General features: G+C 43.4%; 1 protein-coding gene across 3 annotated transcripts in view; it reads right to left on the reverse strand.

The window, feature by feature from the left end:
• Nucleotides 1-1,508: 1,508 nt before the first annotated feature.
• ebf1a (EBF transcription factor 1a) overlaps nucleotides 1,509-23,370 on the reverse strand; it is a 190,487-nt gene continuing 168,625 nt past the window's right edge. For 2 of the 3 annotated variants that reach the window (XM_088933265.1, XM_088933264.1), the window contains exons 12-16: nucleotides 17,013-17,078; nucleotides 15,988-16,165; nucleotides 12,555-12,734; nucleotides 9,398-9,592; nucleotides 1,578-1,667 (exon numbers count right to left, since the gene is read on the reverse strand). In XM_088933265.1, coding sequence (XP_088789391.1) covers nucleotides 1,636-1,667; nucleotides 9,398-9,592; nucleotides 12,555-12,734; nucleotides 15,988-16,165; nucleotides 17,013-17,078 — 651 coding nt within the window. In that variant the 3' untranslated portion in view covers nucleotides 1,578-1,635. Of the gene's footprint in view, nucleotides 1,668-8,489; nucleotides 8,559-9,397; nucleotides 9,593-12,554; nucleotides 12,735-15,987; nucleotides 16,166-17,012; nucleotides 17,079-23,370 lie in introns of all 3 variants that reach the window. The other variant, XM_088933266.1, reaches the window with a different exon arrangement.

The raw sequence follows: 23,370 nt of genomic DNA on the forward strand, positions 1-23,370 counted from the left end.
AGAAGCCTCTGCTCCTTCACAAACACCAAGAAACCTTTCATTTTCACTCGAAGATGGCTGAAAAAATCCCACAAAAGGCTTTTTTTTCTTCATTTCCCTCGCTGGGTTGTCTTATTATAGACATAATAAGCTGCAGAAAAGTAAAGGCCAACTCACACGGTCACGATCTTATATAAAAAAACAGCATCACATTTAACAAAAGTCATCTGCAAACGACTAAAAATATAAAAGCTCTAAATTATATATCATGGAAGTTAAATGGCAACAAATCCCCTGATAACATTTTTTTCATTGATATTCCTGCACTGGGTAGCAGCAAAAATATTGTACATCAAGGTCTTTTCATTCCAATTCGAGTTTATAATTTCACCTGTTATAATTATTTGTTTTATCGAGTACGTTTGTTGTTTTTTTTCTGGGGGCGGCCGTTCTTGTCACGCACAGTAGATCGACCGGAAGTGCTAGGAGTCCGGGTTTAAAACCGAATCGAGGGCAGGGCAGCGGGCGAAGCGGCGGGACTCCAGGAGCGGAGAGGCCGCAGGGGCGCTCACACTAACCCTGAGGCCGCAGGAGGCGGAGAGTGCCTTGCGGTGCCGGCCTCGGCTTCACCGCTGACAAAGGCGCACTCCATGTGTCATTCCCACACTGTATGAATGTGCTGTTCCCGCAGGCTGACGAACATGAACGCAACCTAGCACGCTATCTTAAAAAAAACGAACGAGAATGTAACACCCTGTCTGTCTGCAGGCTGTGAAAATCATATTTAATAATCGTTCTGTTGAGATTAACCGAGCCTCGAAATTGTCCAGTCCGCAGCCCGGGTTAGTGCCTTGTGCCGCGACTTTCATGCCAGAAATACCGGCTTTCTGATGGAGGGAATAACAGCAATACATCTGAGGAACAATCTGTTAGGGGGAAGACGGGTCTAGCACTTGCGGTTACTACATCACTGTGTGCACCAAGAATCTTAGAGATCTAATTTTCTAGAAGAAAAGAGTCTTTGTCTTACCTGGATATTGAAGCAATTTTTATAGCATTTATTTAACATACTAAATGCTGTACCTGCTTTCTGGTTTAGGTGGCTAAGAGGCTTGTGACAGGTGACCCTTACTTTTTTAAAAGGTTACAATTCCATTACAGGCCCTAGTCTCTACTGAAAATGTCCACTATCTTCCCCTTCACTATCACTAAAACCATCTTTTCCCCCTTTTTCCACATGCACTGCTTTTATAAACATAAATAAACACACAACTGTCATATAGTGTCCCGGGTGTATGTTACAGTTTATAAAAAAGGCATATGATTGCTGAAATTAAAAACCATACAAGAAAAAAAAATGGAAAAGCAGATCTTTTCCTCATAAAGAATAAATATTAGTCCCACATGTACATATGGGGCTTAAAATGTCAGCTCTATCCTTGTCTCCCCTTTCTCACGGGTTTCTACAAGGTCTAGAGATTTGTTGTTTTTTTTTAAAAAAAAAAACTTGCTGCAATTGTTCGTTTTCCTTTTTTTAAATGTGATTCCTTTTGAAAAGGCCTGAGTTAAAAGTTCCACTTCTCGCCAGTGAGCCCGATTCCAGAGTTACACCAATTCGTCTCTTCAAATTCCTGCTCTTCTTTGTACACAAATCTTCTACATAGGAGGAACTATCATCCCGGGAATAGCTGATTCATACAGGGGGGAAAAAAGAAAAAGAAGAAGAACATAAATTAATCTTTTTATTTGCCTTAACAGTTATTGCTGTTCTATTATCTGAAACAGTTTTAAGGAGTAAGTCCAACTCTCAACTCCCAACCAGAAGAAATACACACATATACTGTACAAGATTGTTTCTGACGCACACACACAGAACATATACCTCATTATCCTTTTTACATTTGCTTCCAGAGCAGCTTTTGAATAGTTACAGAGGACTGAAAATCTGGACATTTATCTAAAGGCTGCAAGAAAGCATATTTTAAATTCTATCAGAACAGAAGTGTAATTTCTATCCCGGTTTTAGACAAAGGCATGCTGCTTCTGTTAATTATTTGAATCCTTTACAACCTCAAAAGCATATCTTTGACACTGTGACCCGGATGTTTAATACAGTGATAAACGGAGGTATTTATGACAAATACTCCGAATGTACAGTGAAGCCAGTAAAAACAGACATTCACTTTACAGTGAAACCACACCTTATCTGGATGGAAAATATGGACAGACTTATACCCTGGTGTTTTGTGAGCTGCTCATACACTAAACAGTTCATTTCCTGTGCAGTACTGTGATTTAGCTTCAGGACAAGTGACAGAGGGCCCAGATTTACCACTAATGTTTGCAGTGTGATGAAACACTTTTCTTTGCACGCTTTTACAACTGTACCTTAGCTTGCTCTGCATGTGGCCTTGGATAAGGCCATGTGCCAAGCAAGCCTACAATAATAACACAAGTGCAACAGGAACACAGGATTATTTCATAGAAGTAATTTAATTTATATCTTTTGCAATACTAATCACTATAAACTGCTGAAAACACTGTCTCATGAAATATAAAATGTTGATATTAGGACATAAAATGACTCTAAACCACTCCTTTCTGTGATTCTACTAGAATTAACATGAGCATTTTTAGAATGTATGCACTGGGAATTATCTGGCTCTGCTCTTTTCAGGTGTTTTTTTACCATGTGGTAAAAAGAAAGAATTTGTGAAATAAAAAAAATGTCTTGATCCTGCTATCGCCTGGCTGATGAATTAGGGCTGCCAGTTGAATTCTTTTTTTTTTCATATATTTTTTAAAGCAAAAAAAAATGCTTATTATTGCAAGTTTGACTTTACGGAAGTTTGCAATTGCTGACAAACACAAAATAAAACGCAGGCTGTTTTTCTGCAGGCGTTACGATTGGCCTCTTTCACACTGCAGTTCTACTTCTTGAAAAAAAAGGGGCATCTGAATTCTTCTAATAATCTCAGAGTATCCAATATATAGAAATCACTCTGTGGGTTTTGTCGTTCTGCATCTACAAGTTATTAATCTAAAATGATGATGATATCAAAATATAAGCCCACACCTACAGCATCTACTGTATCTCTCTGGCAACTTTTTGTACAGGAATCACAGACCACAGTACAGGGAAAAGACTACAGAGATTTACATGTTCTCCATTATATGATTAAATGAACTCTACAATAATGAAAGCACACCATAAACATTGTTCTTACAAAATGTAATCTAACAATTTTATATAACACCTTCAAAAGCAATAATCTAAAAGCAATGCACAGATTAAAGGAATTTACTTTTTCCTCATAGAGCATTAAGAGGTTGCTAAAGCTCTGTGATTGATAGTAGCAAATTCAGCGCTTCGCCGTCGTGCAGACGAAGTGAACCTACTACATCATGATGCAATTAAAGTAGTTTTCTGCAGCTGGGATTACATAACACTGCACTGGAGGAACATTCATTTTCACAGCACGCTATTGCAGAAGCCATGTGAGAGTAGAGGTGAACCACCCATTGCAATTCTAGTGATATGTGTCATTACACTGTATGTGTCCTCATGCATTTAGCTGCTTAGATTTGGCTGCAGATAAACTGTGCTATAAAATAGTACATGGTAAAAGATTTTCAGAATTGGTTAAAATACATGCACGGCAAAATGAAACTAAGTTAATCAAACATTGTTTTTCACAAAGTGCTTTGAAAAACCAGCTTCTGTCCTGACTGTCATGTTTCTTTTGAGTGTTTGAGTGCTACGACACCTGGCCAAATTAATGCTTGTCTGACCAATCAAAAATGTGCATTCCAGGAATTCTAATGTGTGTCAAGTAGTCAGATGTTATGCATTCGCAGGGCAGGACAAGATGAAACTGAGCACCTCGTCTGTTATCAGATCTATAAAAGCATACAAATGAAGCCATTGCATTTACAATGCTCACACACAATTTCAGTATTTGACCTTTGGTATAATTTTACTGTTTTCATAATCAATGTTACTTAGAACACAGGTCTCACTGCAAAGCATTAAACATAACATTTGAGTACAAAAAGGTTAATTACAGCGATACGTGTTCTGTCTGTAGCATTCAAAAAACATGCTATAAAAACAGGATTATACTGACAAAATGAGAAACAAAGTGACTATTTTTCATGAAATCGCAGTGCAGAAATTACACTCATCAGACGAGGGGCAGCACAGACAACGTTCACATTACAGCTTTGATCTGTTTCAACATTAGATTCTATACTTCAGAGGTATGGCCCTGTTTCAAATCAAGGGTATAGTGGTTGGCGTACGAGATTACAGCTGTCTTTTTTTTCAAACTCCCACATACTGTAGACAACTGATCGAGTTGTGCCTTAGCTCATTGCATAGACTGGTAAGAACATAACTTTAAAGGCAGAAATTTCCCGAGCCATAATTAATACAAAACAAATCACAGCTGTCTGTCGTTCAGTTTAAGAAAAATCAAGAGGTGTAAAGCTGTTCGGTACATCTTGGATGAAGGCACTGATTCCTGAGTGCCTTTTCCTGCACCACATATGGAAAGTGGTCTCTACATCAGGAACGCATAACATCGATTCATTTACTCTAATTGCGCAGCTGATAACACATGGCACCTGGCTATCCTTCCTGTTTCTGGAAATCGGCTATTTCTCGCAGGATGTCACATTGTAAAGCACAACTTATTCCCCTGGATTTGCAACGCAGCCACAATACGAGCTGCAATTCCTCTCTAGCTTTCCAGCAAATCTGTCCAAGATACCTCAGAGTCTATGCTAAGGCATCAGCACAGTTGAAGCATGGAAGCCAAAGCACGCTCTTGGTATTTTTGTCTTGTTTATTTGTCTATATCTGCATATATCCGATGAAGGAAATAATTAGGTTTGTAACTGATTACTGAGGTTGGAAGAAAAACCACTAGGCACTCCAGGAAGAGAGTTTGACAGGCCTGCTCCTTATGGTTGACCATGGTATCCTTCCTGCCTATTTGTCAAGTTCTTTGTCTTTATTTTTTATTTCCTAGTTAAATATGGATTCCCTCTTCCATGTTTTTTCCTACTTTTCTTTTGTAGTATTGTGGTAAACAAAAAAGTAGCCAGCAAGCTTGGTCACCTGTGCTTTGGGTTTATGCAGCTGGAAGGCCAGGTTTTCAGTTCTATGGCCAATAGTTTACTGTAAACTGCAAGTGGATGCTCCCTTCCACCCCACCAAAAAACAAACATAATGCAGGACAAAAAACAAAACTCAAAATAAAACAGAATCCCACCCCACTGACCTTTCATCTTAAAGGCCTGTGATCTTTCCCAAGTGCTGTGTAGTTAATCACAGTCCTTCACAGGGCACAGGCTATCACTGTGGGGACTTTTTCATAAAACTTATTGGTTTCCTATTGATTTCCTTTCCCTCCTCCCTCTAAATCCCTGGCTATTTTTGGAATGTCTTGGTCGTGTTGGAATTAAAAGACCTACATGAGAATCTTCAGGTTAACCTTGTGCTCTGAGTCTGTGTGTCTGCAAAAACATGATAAAATAAGGCTACGTTTTCTTACCTTTAAAGTTCTATTTTAGGGAAGGGTGTTTGTGGTCATCAGGAGCCTTATACTGTATATATGCCAAATATTTTATTTGCATCTACACACCTGTTTTGGTTTTAAAAAACTGAAAATAATTTTGATGAAGTTGTAATGAACAGAGGTTGTTGATCCAAGACAACTGCATTATACGAAGTCAGCAGATCCTTAAAAAAACATTTTGTTTTCAATACAATTTATGGTATTCTCTTCTAAAGCAGACATTGTATGTCATTTGTGTGATATTCATTCTTGTGCCCCTTGAGTAACTCAAAAGAATCATATTACATCCACCATCTCCAAAATCTCAAGCACTCAAAACATATTTATAACCCAGTTCTATGAGCATCAACAAAAATTGCCTTCTAAGACTTCGAATGTCTAAAAGTCAGAGGTTTGCTTTTTTCCTAAACCCATGCTGAAATTATTACCAATTTGATTATAGTTGCATACATGTACCTCAACATATTTCAACTGTGTGTGTGATAAAAGCTATTATATCTATCATTATCCATTATACTTTGGTAAATGTTGTAGTCATTATTAAATAATGATGCTGGTCTATAACTTATTGCACTAATGTAATCAAAATTCAGTTACTTTATTGGTGTACAACATTCTATATTCTTCTGTACTTACTGTTAAGTGAAGAATGTGGTCTGTAATTGTTTGATTTCTATATTTCTAGATTTACTTGTTAATGAGAACAGTCAGTAAATTATCATGCATTGATTTCAAGTCAATGGGCAATAGTCCATAATGCAGTCAATATTCATTGTGACATCCTGTACATGTAACTTAGCTATGATGTTAGTCTTTAATTTAGTGCGTTATTAGATGGATGGACAGTTAGTGATAAAGATCTTGACTAGGTTTATCATAATGGCTCACTTTGCCCCTTTGGGAAACATTTTGTAGATCACATTCACTTTTCTTACAAAGAGCATTTTAATTTGAAAAAATGGAGAACTGGCTCAATTCAGACTTGTACAACAAAGGCTAAAAGCCTTTCAGAGTTCTCAAAGGTAGAGTCAATTTAATGGACTCTAGGTCCATAGTGAAATATGAATTGGAGTGGAAACATGAGAGAAGTTAATTTAAGAAAATGAAAGGAGGTGTATATTTATACAAAGGGTTATGAGATTCAGAAGCAAAGAAACCAGACATGTTGTTGAAACAACAATCCTGGCTTCCTTTAGGAAATGGCTGGATGACAGCCCCCAAGCAATGTGCTACTAGCAACCAAACGAGTTATCCAGGTCAAATGGCCTCATCTCTCTTGTAACTTTCTCATTTACATTGAGAAAAAGAGCTCCACCAGTAGAGAGCCAAAAACCTCTGACACAGCAGAAGAATCTGGAGAGACAAGCTCAGCTCAGATCACTGAGGGCTATGCATAAACACTCCAGAAACAAAGGAAAGCCTCAGTGCGCAACCCACACAGTTAAAGAGATCTGCAGCACCTGCTATAAGCTTATTTCTCACACTTTAAAAGAGAACTAAAGCAGAAAGAGAGCATCTGCTCCCAGGGAGGTAGAATGGTAAAGTCTGGGGTGAGACACAACTAACGCTGCCTAAAGAGAATGGTTAAGTCTGTTAATCTAAACCAGGGAACTTAAAACTCTCTGATTGCTGTGTTTGATTGTCAGCAGACTCACAGCTTGACCTTGGGCCACTGAGTATCCGCCGGTGGTTTCAAAAATATCTTTAAGATCTAAATGGGAAAGTGGGACAGCCGAGGTTAAGGACCGAACTCGGGTAGGAAGGGTAAAATACATACAAACTTGATATAACCTAAACTCAAAACTCCCTTCCTGTTTATGAGGAGAAAATACGGGTTTATGTACTGGATCTTACACAACCAAGCTACTCAACGAGAGAATCTGCTACAAGAGATTAAAAAAAAAAACTTTTTTAAGCAATATGGTGGTGTGACAGTAAACGCTTTTGACGGAAAATACCTGAGTCCTAAGTCTGGAGTGCCTTCTGAGTTGAGGAGATTCTTGGATCAATTAATTACAAGCTATCAAACAGCTTTTATATAATCAGTCATGTAATTATCTGATGGAGCTTTTATTGGCTGCCTTCTCTAGTTACCTTTCAGAGGCCCTACGAGATCCTAGCTCTATCATTGGTCCACTTCTGTGAAGGATTGAGTGGACCTCTTCCACTTTTCCATGCATCACATTACTGTTCTTTTGCTTTAGGCCGGAGGTTCCCAACCTTTTCTGTCAGCTGAACCCCTTCAACCTAAATCATTTGCCTCAAGTACCCTCCCTTCAAGTGCTATAGACGCAGTCAGGCCAGCTGTGTCGTGTTCTGCAGCAATTTCCACTTACCATACAGCCATCTTGGCTCAAAGTCACACCACAGGGCCTGGGTTTTGAGCCAAGATGGTGGCTCTAAGAGGATGCACCTCTCATTGCAACACAATATCTCTAATATTGCTTCTTCTGATTCTGATGGATTTGTTTGTTGCACTAGAAAGCAAGACATTATCCCTTTTCTTTTGGTTATATAGACTCGTCATTAATTGAAAAAAAGACAAAAGGAAATGACATGACAAAACAATTAAGGCACTGGAAAGCACAGCAGGCACAAGATGCAAACTGAGACACAAGCTATCCCTTTCAGAGGCCTGGAATGCTCCAAAGCCTTCCTCCCCCCTCCCCTGCCCCACCGGAGGTCTGCCGCCTTAGTGTTGGAGCACTATAGCCTGAAAATTTTGAAAACAGTTAAATATACACAGCTAGGAAGCAGGTGAAGTGCCTCACTGAAACAAGTTGTCAAATTAAGTCACTCAAAACTCAGCTGGGCATAAAATCAGACATGATATGGCTCTCCAAGGCCAAGGCAGCAGATCCCAGGATGAACCGTTTTTCCGGAATGGGAAATGGCAGGAAGAGGAATGGATGAAAATTAGTAACGTACTTCAGGAGAAGGCCAGGCCCTGCAGAGAGCCGGCAGTGGAGTACTTGCTAGAGTCCACAAAAGATTGATCTGACGGACGGGGGACGGGAGGAGAGGGCAGGAGAGGAGAGAGAAAGAGAGAAAAAACATGGTGTTATTTATGGATGGGGAAAAAAAGGGGGTTAGGATCTGAGCACAGGAAGGTTAGAGCAATCAAACACAAGCAAGAGTTAGTCTTGCCTCATATGTTCCATTTCTCCTGTGTTTACCAGGAACAAGCTCTGATCATCTGCTTGTATAAAAGGGCCCCGAGCCAGTTCCAGAAGTCCCGTCATTGCCCTCTGGTACATAGACAGTGTAGAACTCTGCTGCAGCAGAGGATACTGTCCTTCAGCATGGCAGAGTGCTTCACTGTCTAGGGACCAGTGCTGGACATGCTCGGAGCCCACAACCATTCGGGATCATATCCCGGCTGGGGCAAGAAGAGCTATTCTTGCTACACTTTCAGATACTGAGCTGAATGCATTTGGGCTTTCGTTTACTTTAGTCTCACAGTGAGAGCTTTCATTGTGTTGGTACGTTTTGCAGCACTAGGTTAATAATCATGCTCCGTCATGGGAAGCTGACCAAAGCATTGTGGATTCTCACCCTTCAGGCGGACTTATACACTTATACAAACAACTTGAGTCCAGAAAGGGCCCAAATCAAAGGTCAACACTGTAATAGGCATAAGGCACTTGTTCTGCTTGTCTCCTTGACTAAATCAAGCCATTTATATGTGAAGTTATCAAGCCTACTTCTCACAATGCGAGTCCCAAAAAGCACAACCTTCAGACAAAAGGGGCCGATTCCTGAGTTCCAGTTGTGCATTAAGATTCGCAGGGAGGCTGTGTGTTGTAAGAGGGGTCTTCCCATGGGGCTGCGCTCACCTTGCAGGCTGTTCCCGTTGGCGCTGGTGCACGTCGGCGGGGGCGAGGTCTGGGGTCGCACCACGGGGGCGAAGGCGCTCTTCTGCTTGACGGCCGACACCATGTTGGCGGGGGAGAAGGAGAAGATCCCCGAGGAGCTGCTGCAGTTGGAAGGCAGGCTGGTGGAGGACGCCATCGTGGGGCTGGAGGGCACAACTGCGGGGACAGAGAAGACGGGGGCCGTCCTTTTACTTGAGTGAACAGCCACCAGCTGGGGGCGCTGTGGTGTGTGTGTGTGTGTGTGTGTGTGTGTGTGTGTGTGTGTGTGTGTGTGTGTGTGGCGTGGGGTGTTGAAACATATAAAACATAAGGTCAAAATCAGTAGCCAAAACGGGTGAAACACCTTCCTTTGTTTTTTAAAGGACTAACAATTTAGCAGGAAGTGCTATATGACTTTGATGGCTCAGGTAGTCTATAAAACGCTATATCGTGTGGATAACATTGGTCCTTCAGGCACAGAAAGACACAGAAAAAGAATTGGGTACAGATGTTTAAAATTTAATTGTTAAAATGGGAGACAACAGGGCGATGGAGGATAAAATTAAAAGTATGATGCCAACCGAGCAGAAAAAAGGCCAGCGTCCTCTTGCTGTTGCTAGTGACCCCATCCGACAAACTGACAACAGGGCGGAATTTTTACACAAGCATTCTCTTTAACTAGGAGAGGTCCAAATGAGCCCTGTCTGTTGCTCTGACAAAACCAAAGCCTTTTTTCACTTGGGGAAGAGGAACGTTACACTGAAAGCGAAGGGTGTGGCTCGTGTTTGTGTTCTCGGGTCTTCATCCCTACTCCATTCCTGTCTGCTCTTCCGAAACCCCGCGTCTTGCATCGAACCACCCGGAAACCAGCCTAAACATACTGCAGCACCAGACAGAGGTGTCTGCATTATTCTATCCTGATAATAGTGCAATGCAACACAAAGCTCTTCTCTGTACGTATTCCCCATTCAGCATTCCCTCGATTCTGCTTTGTCCCTTAATACCCTAAGAGCATTTTCTCCTTGAATGATTTTTACTATGGCTATGGCAGTATATCAGCTGCCCTCTGATATCTTGTTCATTCTTTATTGTTGTTATTATTTCACATTTAGATTTTATTGCACTCCCCAAGCGTGAGCCGCGTAATAATGTCATAATCCATTTATGAAGGCCTAACTAATCAATTAATGAAAATTGGAACTACAAAGCCTGCCCCCGGATTGATTGAAAGTGTCTGCATGGAGTCAGCGAGCCTCTTAAAATACTTGTTAACATTGTGGAATCAAAGTGCTGAAATTGAATTGCTACTCCTGCAATTAGTTTATTGATTTAATTAAGAGTCTTTAATTTAGAGGCTGGGATTGAAGCGCCGTGTGATGTGAGTGGTCAGGAATTACTGTTGGGCATTAGTACAACGCTTTCAGTTTTTTTCAGGCTCCTCTGTCTTGACTCAGTACCGCGGTTTGTTTTCTCCACACACCACACCAGCTTCCCTGTTTAGTCGGCGGCGTGCACAATCTGTCTTCTCGCTCTGAAGTGTAAATTGTTTACTTGAGACTCCGGGTGTCTGTCTGAAGACTGCTGCCAGGATTTCCTCTAACAGAAGACAACACAATCACACTCCTCATCTTCTGATTGTAATTAAACTAAACAAACACACCAGTGCCATGAGAGATTCGCGACATCTTTTTTGTGTGTGTGTTGTGTAATGGTATCAGGAAAATAATTATAAATGAACAAAAAAAAAAACGATTAGAAATGAATGGCACATGAAAGAGATGACAGAACTGTGGAGGGTTTTTAAAGACAGGTTCCAGTTTCAAGTCAAGGGGAAGCCGAAAGGGAATTAACACTAAAGTCTTATAACATCTAAATCCCTGAGTGTCACGCTCCGTCTCTAATAATAATCTGGAAGAATCAAGGAATCAACTAAGCATAGTGACGCACTAAACATCTCTCATTAGATTTGTTCAAGGAAACCACTGAGGAAAATATGGCCAGCAGCCATATCACTGCTGGCAACCCCAATGAAGCTCAGCAGGTGTGAGTCAGTACCTGGATGGGAGACCTCCTGGGAAAAACTAAGGTTGCTGCTGGAAGAGGTGTTAGTGGGGCCAGCAGGGGGCGCTCACCCTGCAGTCCATGTGGGTCCTAATGCCCCAGTATGGTGACAGGGACACTATACTGTAAACAGGCGCCATCCTTCGGATGAGACGTAAAACCGAGGTCCTGACTCTCTGTGGTCATTAAAAATCCCAGGGCGTTTCTCTAAAAGAGTAGGGGTGTAACCCCAGGGTCCTGGCCAAATTTCCCATTGGCCCTTACCAATCATGGCCTCCTAATAATCCCCCTCTATAAATTGGCTTCATTACTCTGCTCTCCTCCCCACTGATAGCTGATGTGTGGTGAGTGTTCCAGGTGGGGCTGCACATTGGTGGTGGTGGAGGGGAGTCCCCATTACCTGTAAAGCGCTTTGAGTGCAGTGTCCAGAAAAGTGCTATATGAGTGTAAGCAATTATTAATTATTATAATTACTATTATTAAATCTTTATCTAACCATAGGTATGATTCTTGCTGTTTTCAAAACAGCCTCTGCAGATCGGTTGCACAGACTGAACTCAAGACATCGGCAGCCTAACAACCCCAAAGACTCTCCCTTAAGCGTCCACGAGAAATGCAAGCTCTCACAAGAACTAACCCCTCAGGAAACAGACCAGCATTCAGCACCGATCACTGTGCACAGCTGAGTCTCCCCAAAAACAAAAAACTGCCAAAGACTGGGGCCCTTTGAATTTTAACACCAAATGCCATGAACTTCGGTCTTGGAATAGAAAGCCTGCAGGTTATCCACCTCCTGTTACAGCCCCTTGTGGGAAGGGGTCTGCTTCTTTTTGCTCCAACCTAAGTGGTCAATTAAACAATTAAATTAAACAATTAACCTGATTACTTTCTTCATTAGACGCATACATGATTTTCCTTAAGGTCTGTCATCACCTCTGTATATCAGTTCTTTATAAATCGCCTCCAAGCCTGACTAGACATATGACAATTAATTAACTAATTAGAACAACTATCTATGTACAATGTAAGTGGAACAGGACCGTGTGCCCGCGCGCTCCCAGAATGCCCCGTGACTCACTGGCGTAGGGCGAGTTGGCGGCGGAGCCGTTGAGGAAGCTGGGGGAGCCGCCGAGGTTGGACATGCCGGTGTTGGCGTAGCCGTTCATGCTGGTGGTGACGGAGCTGTAGTTGGTCTGCTGGGGCGTGGTACTGGGCACATAACCGTGGGGCGACACACTGCTCGTGTTCCGGCTGAAGCCTGCGGAGGACAGGGAGGGGATAGATAGGTTCAGGGCACTGCTCGAAACCAGTCGTATTTGTGTTTTTCTCTCTTTCGCCACCCATCAGAGCATGAGCCCGTAATGCAGCTGCAACGAGCATCTGAAGAACACATACTGAAAGTCGCAGAGTGCACCTTCGGTGTGTAAATCCTAGTGCATGAAGTCTGAGCCAATGTGTGAGAGGCAAGGTGGACTCTCTTGACTGAACTACATTTACTGAAAAGCTTTGTGGGTCAGATATAATCCACATCTTTCTGGGAAATGTAGTTCTTTCCCCCAGAAAGCTGTGGGAAATGTAGTTGATTTAAGAGTATCTCTCACACAATGGAAATACGCACACAGTGGTTCGGATTAGGATCGGCACAGTTGATGGGTGAATAATGATCTGAGTCAGGGAACGCTCTGCTGGCCGAATTTACAGAAACTCTACCCAGGTTTATCACTGTCACTGTGATTTTAATGTGCTCCTGTCAAACGGGTAAACTAGGAAAGGTCAGGGCTGGCGGGGAATTCAGATTAAGACAACAGCCTGGCATCAATACACTGTCATTTGTGTTTCAACAGAAGACAAGAACCACACTCCGTCTCTAAGTTCTCCATAAACAAACATTTCTATTGTGTAACTCAGGAGAGGGTACAATTATGCAGCTCTGGTTTCTCGTCAGCCCTGTTAAATTATTCATTTTCAGTTTCGTGGTAGTTTTAGACAGCTAAAATTGTAGCACTCGGTCCCAAAAAAATAATGTGACCTTGAACATGCAGTGACAATGTCTTTTACAATAGTTGATCTAATTAGATGACTACTACCCTTGTGTGTCACAGAAGGACATTTAATCACAACTGGCCACTAATCCCAATTGATACATTTGATTGTATTTTATTTTTGCTACTCAGTTTAACTTAAAGAACAAGTCCAGGCTGAATAAGCGCTCATTATCACTGCACCTAGCTGGAAGTGGAAACACAGAACTCTACTCCCTGGCTGAGCTTTTCAATCATCTGTGTCTGGCCCTGCAGGAGGTTTAGCAGACCTGAAAGTCGAAGATGAAGCAATAAAGAATCAAGAACACATAGTGAATGAAAGGAATCAGGCCAAGAACACACTCACTTATTACAGGCAAAGGCGCGGATATTACCAGCAGACCCATGGAGCGGTTTTCCATAACTTCTAATATCAATGCACATCCAGAGTACAGAAAGTAGGAGCCAGGTGTTTGCGCAGGCGTTGGAATACATAATAGACAATTTTTCAGTCGGACCCCCCACCCAGCTGAGCTCCTGGAGCTGCCAGGAGACAATCCGAAGTGCTCATTCTGTATTAAGGTGGACGGCTTGGTAACGGGCTCATCTCGGGTCGCTCTCTCTGAGCTGGGGATGTGAAGGATTAATTGAACGCCGTCTTAAAAGCACCAGGTGAGAGACTGCACTGTCTCGCTGCCCGGCTTCGCAAAATGAGGCGGGGGGAGGAAGAGGCAAAAATAATAATGAAGAAAGCCCACACGTTGCAGCCTTGCAAGATGAAAGGACCACTGTGTGTGCTACAAAGCTCTTGAGCTGTCAAACAGTGGGAATTAGCACTGTGCCAATTCGCCATATGCTGTTTTGAGATGAGAAATCAGAAAAGTAGTAAAACAATTATTCAAATGCTTTAAACACCATTGCTCTTCCAGACTGCTTTCTCACAATTTAAAGGGGACAGCACCCCTGTGTTAAGTAGTGAAGATCTTCATGTTTCTGACATATGGCAGGGAAGAAGAAAGACCTGGAACACTGGGATGTATATATGAGTATCAAACGTTGACGGCTGTTGAGTCTCCCAGAATGCTGTGCTTCAGGAGGTCCTCCTGGTGGCTACAGACACTCCAGTTATTTCTGCTTCACTCAGCTTTCAGTTTTTTTTACTATCACTACAGCTGACTTAATATAAATCATTCATTCTAGAAGTGGGACAGATACTGTAGTAAAACAGGCAAGCCCGGTATAGGCTGACAGGCATCGAGAGACAAGATCCTGTTGAAATCCTCCCTTCCTCTCTTACGTCTCTTGAGTTCACTCCTCATGCCAGAATCCCCAATCAGTTCTTAAACAATTCATGAACTGCCTTGCTTTTTAGCTCTGTGATGTGATCTTGGAAGCGGTGTGGAAGGGCTCAGTTTAACCAATACTGCAAACACATTTAAATAAACACCATTGTGATTCTTTTGGATTCGTCAGTTGCCTGGGTTTGTCCAGAGCTCCATTATTGCTACTGAGGTTCATCTGGATTTAAAAAACAAGGAGGAGGGAAATGCTATAAAAGTGAAGCAGTTGTTATTATTGCTTTTAATAGCTGGAGCCGCAGAAAGGGAGCAGGGTCTTACCAAACATATTGAGCAGAAGATCTCGGAGAGCAAAAAATAAAACAGACAAATAGATCTTTTTTTCTCTGTATTATTATATGTAAAAAATATAAGTCTTCATGCGTTCCCAAGAATCATAAAGTGAAACTGTCAAAATGTGTTTGTCCTTGATGTTTTATAAGCTGGAGTCAAGACCGTTAAAGAATCAGTTGCAGTTCTGTCTTTGTTTTTTTTTGGGGGGGGGAGGGGGTCACCAAAAAATTCAGGAGCTGATTTTCTGGTGTGGGCAGACTTGCAAGTCATTAACAAGGATTGTACAGATTACAGATGTGTGAGCCTGGTAAAATATCACCCCAAAGAATTCGGTGAATCAGCTGTAGAAACACCAGTCACCCCCTGGATTAGGGGGGGTGGCCAGCATAGATGGGCTTGACAAAATATTTGAGGGGGGGGTCACCTGGGGGCACTTGTATGCTCTCCCTGTTTTTAAATGTTTTTCTCCTCCTCGTTGTATCGGCTTGTTTCTGCAGGGGTGGGGCAGGAGGTGACCCTTCTCCTATTTATTCGGCTCTCCTGGTGTGTGGGGGGGGGGTCTTGGTCTGGCTTGTTCTTCTTTTTATGGAGGTGGGGGGGGGCGGTTTAGGAGGAAATCTGAGAGGCCCACATATTTTGTGGGGAGACACCTACCACCTTGGGGAGACTGGGGTGCATATGGCGGGGTTCCCAGTGTGCTTCCTGTTCCAGGGGTGTCACAGAAGGTTTAAATCGACTGTGCCAGGGCAGCGCAATCTGACACACTGCAGATTCGGCAACCCGCTGGGGCTCTGAGGCCTGGGCAGTCCAAGAGTTCTGGCTGCTCGTGGGTGGTCCCCCACGGCTGCGTCACGCTTACCCTGGTTGGCGGCCTGCGAGGACTCGGACACGTTGACGGCGAGCTGTCCGGTGAAAGAGTTGACGCCCATCATGCCGGCGTGGACGGACGTGTTGCCCAGGCCGGGCAGCTGGTTGTGGTTCCGGGGAACGTTGTACAAGGCCTCTGCGATGTCTGCTGCCCGCTTCAAGATGATCTCCTGTAACGAGACAGGGCGGTACAGAACAGTTTGCGCCAGCTGCTGACCCCGGAGGGCCACGGGCCTGCAGGCCTGACAGAAACACCAGATTCGCAGGGGTAATAAGTTCTGGGAGGAATGAACACCAGGGGGCCCTGTGGCCCTTGGGGGCCAGGGGTGAGGAACACCAGCTCTGAGGAGTTCCAGACAGCCCTGTGACAAAGCGCCCGGACTTCCCACTTTCACACTGACACGTTGGGTAGCTCATGTTAAGAATACTGCTTGCTGACTCCATGTTCTGGAGATGGAAGAGTGAGGTGGGCGGATTTAAGGCGGTTTCAGTGTCAGCAAGTGCTGTTCTCTGGTACCCACTGGTCAGCTCGCTGCCCCTTTGCCAGTGTTTTCCCTGGCAATGTCCGACAGCTGTAGGACCTATACCTACTACCTTCACTGCAACAACCAGGAAACTGGGAGCACAGATCCCCCAACAGAACACTGAACACTTTGGCGCAGGAAAACGAAAAGAAGAGTTTTCTGTGTTGTGAGTGCTTCACAGATAATGCTAGTGACAGTTATTTCTGTTTGTACATACATATTATTTCCACTCACACGTGCACCCTTCCTTAAAACAAAAGGAGAAAGATATCACTGCGGAGGAAATTGTGGTAAAACACTGCAGATGGAAGCAGACAGAGCTGAGCTCGATCTGCTTTTAAAGCTTAAATTATTCATAGGTTCCGCATCTCTCGGCCATTATTGGCCCAGAAAAGACTTGCAGTCACTCTCAATAATGATCCACCGCTGAGAACTGGTGTGGCTGGGCTTCTCCTCTTTTTCCCCCCCTGACAGGGGAGTGTCGCGGGCTCACCTGATTGTTGTGGGGCATGCCGTACAGCGCCTCAACCAGATCTGCGGCTCTTTTCAGAATCACTTCCTGGAGGCAGAAGGCAGAGACAGAGAACTCTATGAGGGAGGTTCGTTCTGTGACAGAAGCCCGTTCTAATCTCATCGGTTCAGCTCCCAGAAACGGAGGGGGCTCTTAGAAAAGCACATCAATTCAATTTCTTTGAAAGTTTCCTCCCTGACCTTTCCAACTTCAATAAAACTTCAAAGCAACAAAAAAACAAAACGGCGTGCGTGTCTTTTGAATTCCTTTGAGCGACACAGATGAAGACAGGAGTCCAAATTCATTTTTTTTTAACAAGAAGTCTATTTTTTTCTGCTGCAGCAAATGAACCGATCCTGATTTCAATGTGCCAAAAACCTTTGCGTTACATTGAAAGTGAAAGTTAAAGATTATCATACATTGCGCCGTTTGCAGAATTATCCCCCACAAGTAGTGTTTTCAGAAGTAGTGACATGAATTTATGCAATTACATTTTTGGGCTAATGACAAGAAGCACAGCCATTAGATCCAAGATGTTGTTTTTAGAGGCCAGCACAGTAATGACAATATGAAGAGACTATAATAAACTGAAATGCCCAAAGTGAAATGAGTACAAGAACAATTTTGCTTTCACATTCTTTTTCTCATTTATGAGGAAATCAAAGGGGGACTATTCGAGCAATAAAAACATTAAAAGTAACTTCACTAAAGTACTAACACTTTGCCATACTCTACAAGCTAATTGTTGTACAAGAGGGAACATAGCTGTTATCTTCAATTTTCACCTGGTTCCAAGTGGGAAAATAAGAATATAATTGCATTCATTTGGCTGTCATCGTAACTTCTTCGGAAATACCTTCTTAAAAACATATTTTTGACTGGCAAGCTTTTAGTTTTTAGTTTTCCAATGCATGTTACAGATCCCTGGGTCTGAATACAAGACAATGTCAGAGAAAACATCCACCTATCCATTATCGCAAAGTCTACCGCCTGCCCCAATACCGTAAGTCGCAGGGCAGGACTATACCTGCACACACAACCCGACAATCTCCAGTTCACCTATCCAGCGTGTCTTTCGAAGGGAAGAGGGAAACAGAGCACCAGGAGAGAACCCACACAGACAAGAGAACATGCAGGCTCCACACAGAGCTGGGAGGTAGCAATGCTAAATGCTACACCACTGAGCTGTCCCAAGAATAATACCGATTGTGTATTTATCCTGTAGATATCTCTACAGATAGGTACAGTAGATTTTTTTTGGCTAATTACTATAGGACCTTGTTGAAAGTAACAAAGGTTTATCTACAATCTATCACCAGGATTGCAGCATTAACATTTATCTGTTATTGTTTAATATGGTACTGGAGCAATAAAAGCGGATGCCTTCAGGGCATTGAAAAGGCAACAGCCAGACATTCACACACTGTACTTTTTTCTTTAATCATTCCCCTGACTACAGTTATTTGTTTCTCCATTAGGCCCGTACAGCAGCTCGTACAATGTACTCCCAGTCTCTCTCAAGAATTGAGCAAGCCAGCGCAGCCCTGCTTGATCGTGGAGTGAGATAGTCCAAGTGACGGCAGGTCTAGGATGATTGGAACAGCATGCAGTTTAAATAATACATGAGACTCCTCAGCTAGCACCCTGCACTATCCCGGCACTTTCCTTTTCAGTGTTCTGGAAAGGCATGTGTATATATAGATATATCAGTGCTATATACAGTACGGATAGGTGCTGCATGCACACATGCAATCATGTAATGTTTAACGGCAATAGAAATCAATTGTTGCACGCGCCACCTAAAACGCCCCATTCTGCATTTCAAAAAGTTATTTTTAGAGGCCCTACCAGGGCTGCAATCCCACATATTAATCACTTGCTGGTTTTTCAGGACCGGTGCATGAAATTAAGCAGAATTAGCAGCCATTCCACCCCACGAGGCAGCCGTTTTTTTGCACAAGGACATCTGCATGTGCCTTTTAAGCAAGAGGGGTTGGTAAAGGAGAGCGAGAATCGGAAGACATAGAGCACACAGGAATATTCATTCACTCTTTTCCCTTTCTTTTTTTATTTTTTTGTAACCAGACATCCTGAACCTATAAAGCCCTTTTTAAAAGTTAATGTGCTGGGTCTGGGAAATGTGCTTGCAGTGCGACAACCAGAAAATTGCTCTCACCTCCTTGTTGTAACCCTCGCTGTGAACAAGCCCTGAAGCATGCGTGTGCGTTCAGCAGCGAACATATTGCCTTTCAATCAGCCCTGAGACCCACTGAACACACAGACAGAACATGACGAGGAGGTCAGAAAACCAATAAAGATTTTAGTGCGCTGTCCAAGGTGCTAAATTCACTCAATAATGGGAATGCTGCCACTATGTTAACCTCTCATTACTTGCGTTTTTTTTTTTTCCGAGGTGGAGAAATCAAGCATTCGAAATAGTACCAACTTCATTTAACCTAAAGTGTGCGCTCGTGGTGAGGCGCGGGGTTCGGAGAGAGTAAGTGGTTTTTCTGTATGGATGAGTGGCTCCCCTGCCTTCCTGGGATCTACATTTCCTGAGTGTGTCTTCTCCGGAAGGCCCCCCATCGGAGACAAATTACCGGGAAGAGCCCGTGTTTCACAGATACATTAGCCCCCAGTCTGAGCCCTAGAACTAACAAGCGTGACTTTCTCTCCTCTTTCTATGCAGGACTTGTCCTATATTTGACAAAACCTGCTTGCTGTTATAAATCAGATTCAAATTTGTCAGAGGCTGGTTACATTGACACACCTCACCTCGCGATCCCTGACACTCCTGACTAATAATATCAATATTAGCAGTAACTGCCTTTACCTCTGTTTAAGCCGTTTCCTCCTGTTCTCACTGTGGGGCTGACAGATTCTAACTGTGAAGCAGAATTCAGACACGCGCAGGGAGGGCCTCTGTAAAAGATCTCTGGCAGAGGAAATCCAGCAAAACTCAACCCCGAGGAAGCCACACATTTTCTGGGCAGTGGCTTTTGTCATTCAGGTAGGAAATGACACACTGCTGCAACGCAGGCATGCAATTACATCAGAATTACATAGTAACAACCAACACATTCTTGCCTTCTAATCGCATAACCTAATAAATACGTAATGTCAAGGCCTGTTCAACAGGAAATACAATTTTAATTAAATAAGAATAAGGAGTTGTCCAGAAATTACAACATAACCCCATAGTTAATCACGCCTGCAATACAAATTTGAGCCAGATGCCTTATTGTCAGCAATAATTGAGTTTTTTTTTTGCCAACAATTTCTCATTAATACAAACTATTTTTCCTATCGTTAGCATTCACTCAGGGAGGCAAAATACTGGCTAATCACATTTGTTTTAAACACGGATTAAACGGTCTTTCAAGGGGCCACAGTGATTATTTTCTGAATCAACAAAGGTGAGGGTCAGGGGGTGGGGATACTGACGATAATGCTGACAACTGATGGATGTTTCACATGACACCAGAGGCACGGGGTTCAGACAAACACCCCCAGCTTACAGTCACCGTGATACATTTCTGAATGTGTCAAGCCAACCAAAGGCAAATCCACACCTTCATCATTTTCTAAGCACGGCTACACTGTTCAGGACAGACTGCACTAGATGGGTAAGGCCTTAGTATATTGTGCCAGCTCTCTAGAGCATTCAGACTCCTGCATTTTCTCTGAAGGTCTGGCAGTCTCCACTATACAACACGCTCCAGTCTTTTCAGGCTTGGCTATTACTACGTGAATTATGAGAGCCGGTAATATGATATATATTCATTAGGGAAGGAGATGCTGAGAAAATATAATGTTTAGGTCACATCTGGATGAAAAGGCAACAAGCGAGGCACATTTACAAGGAAGCCAGGCTAGTAAAAACATGACAAATTTATCTCCGTGCTTGTTCATTTGCAATTTTATCATCTCCTAATGTTCTATTAGAGCCGTAATACAAGAGGGGTCAGAATCATTCATCTTACGGGAAGACAAAAATGATGATGTCATACTTCCTGCGCTGCCACCCTGACCCTTGGACTCCATCTATCGCCTGCTCTGATTTCATTAGCGCGGATAGTGCTGCCTCCGCACAAGTCGGCTCTCCGGACCGGCCGGTGCGCGCCTGCGTGCGCGGAGATCTCGGCGGCTACGCTCCCGTCAGAGTCGCTGAGCTAAACCGTTTCTCAGAAGGGTGTACGCTTCAGATTCGGACATGTTTTCAGAACATCCCGCCTCGCACACAGCCTCGGGGCTCAGCACTTCGCATGGAGCGCCCTTGCGCTGCCTGACGGTATTTTCAGTGTTCCCAGACGTGCGCCGGCTCTTTGATCCGAAAGTTGCAGTTTTTTAGTCACGCCCTTCCCCCCCCTCACAAACTGTGCTTTTCTTGGATGGGATCTTAGGGCTGGGTAGAGGAAACTGGCTGGTGTGTTAAATGGGCAAAGCTGTTTATATGTAATGGTAGCATAATCTGCCTTCATCGGTAACCCTTTGCAAGCGGTAGTTCATGTTTAATTCATGGCGAACAGGGGAAGTCATATGAATAGCCCACAAGTACATCGTGACTTCAGATTCATTTCCCGTTAACTCCAGAGGAAACGATGCATTACTTCAAATGTAATTATATTACAAACACAGACACACTGTGAAGCTTTTTCCCTTTATCATCTATGCAGGTTCACTGGAGGGAGATAACAAAAACAGTACTTTGCATTCTAAAGGCTCCTTCTAGGTTTTTTATGCAAAAATGCTTTCAGGGAAAACATTTTTTTTACCATTTTTGTTCGTAGGCCTGTGCCCTCGGACACCAATTTCTTTTATTTCTTGATTTGTTTCATGACAAACAGGATCTCCCCTGCTTCAGAGATTCAGAAAACAGACCTCATAAGGGGCTTGTGGTTTCACTGCACTTGCAGACAAATCTGAGCCACAAAAGCAAAAGAAAAAACAGCCGACTGCAACTTTTTCAATTGGACATTTTGGTTATGTAGTGTGAGGCAATCACACAGTATTAAACGATGTACTTTGTATGCGTGACAATGAAGCTCCATTTTCTGCATGTGCAGAGTCAAATCCATTATTAAGATTTTAAAAGCCAATGCTGACGTCACAGGCCTACTGCTCTGCTTACTCATCGTGCGTAGGCCAAGCGTGAAGCAGTGAAAAGGCACAGATCACTCCTGATCCCGCGTCCCCGGCCAGGTGTCAGAGACACGTGTGATGTGACGTCATTTAGAACCCATTACGAGAGCGATACCAAGCAAACACTGACGGGTCTTGGAAGATGACGTGATTTTACCTTTCCAGTAATGAGTAACATCCTGGAACGGAGAAGATGCTGGCTAACCTGATGGGTGTGCACTCTGCTCTCTCTCTAACAGAATTTCTGGGACTCCATCCAGATAGCTCACTCCCCCTGATGCTCTATGTGTGGTCTGGCCAGTCAGAGGGCATCCCTGGCCAGTGATGGTGGAGGGGTCACAGTAAACTCTCTTGCCTGGGATGGGTTGCAAAAGCCCAGCAGCTCTGTTGTCACCTTCTATCCTGATTACCAGGTTAGAAGGTGACAACCTTACCTGATTACCATCACCCAGGTGGGGCTGCACGTCACTGGGGGGATGAAGTGGGTCCCCTGGTGTGTGTGAAGCTCTTCAGGATCAAATCAAATGAAAAGTGCAGAGCTGTATGAAGCAAGGGCTTCATATTCTCATTATTAGGAGGAGCAGTACTAGTCCTGTCCATCAGGAGATAAAGGCCAGACTTCAAACAATATGCCCCACTCACATTTTGCATGGCATCAGAAAAGTCTTGCCATCTATTTATTCATTCCATAAGAGAGAGGAGACAAGCGTGAGGCCAACCAGTCCATCTAGGCTGGTTAGGTAGGCTTAAATTTAAAACCGAATCTCTTTTTCTGTCGTTGTAGTATTTATACACATATGAGTTTGAGGAGGTAGCTGCGTCAGCATGCGGGAGGCTGCAAGGGAACGGTTTATTCCAAGCTGAAAGGAAATGAAAAGAGACGCAACGTTTTGAGCTGTGCGGCCTTCTTCAGGTGTGTCTGCAGTTCTTGCCATCCCTTCCCTGAAGAACTGCAGACACACCTGAAGACGTCTCCACAGCCAAAACGTTGTCCCTTCCTTTCCTCTCAGCTTGGAATAAACTGTTTTCCGTTCCTATATGTCACGGCCCAGCAGCCCAGATGAAAGCTGGACCCTATGTGGTGAATGATACAACCTGCAGCACAGGTTTCCTGAGAGCCAGGTGTGCTCGACCGATACGCAGTATCCGAAGTCGTAGCCGTAGCAAGCGCAGGTCGATAAGCCGGAGGTCCAGGCAA

The sequence above is a fragment of the Atractosteus spatula genome, chromosome 14, assembly GCF_055471065.1.
Source record: "Atractosteus spatula isolate fAtrSpa1 chromosome 14, fAtrSpa1.hap1, whole genome shotgun sequence".
Taxonomy (NCBI): Eukaryota; Metazoa; Chordata; class Actinopteri; order Semionotiformes; family Lepisosteidae; genus Atractosteus; species Atractosteus spatula.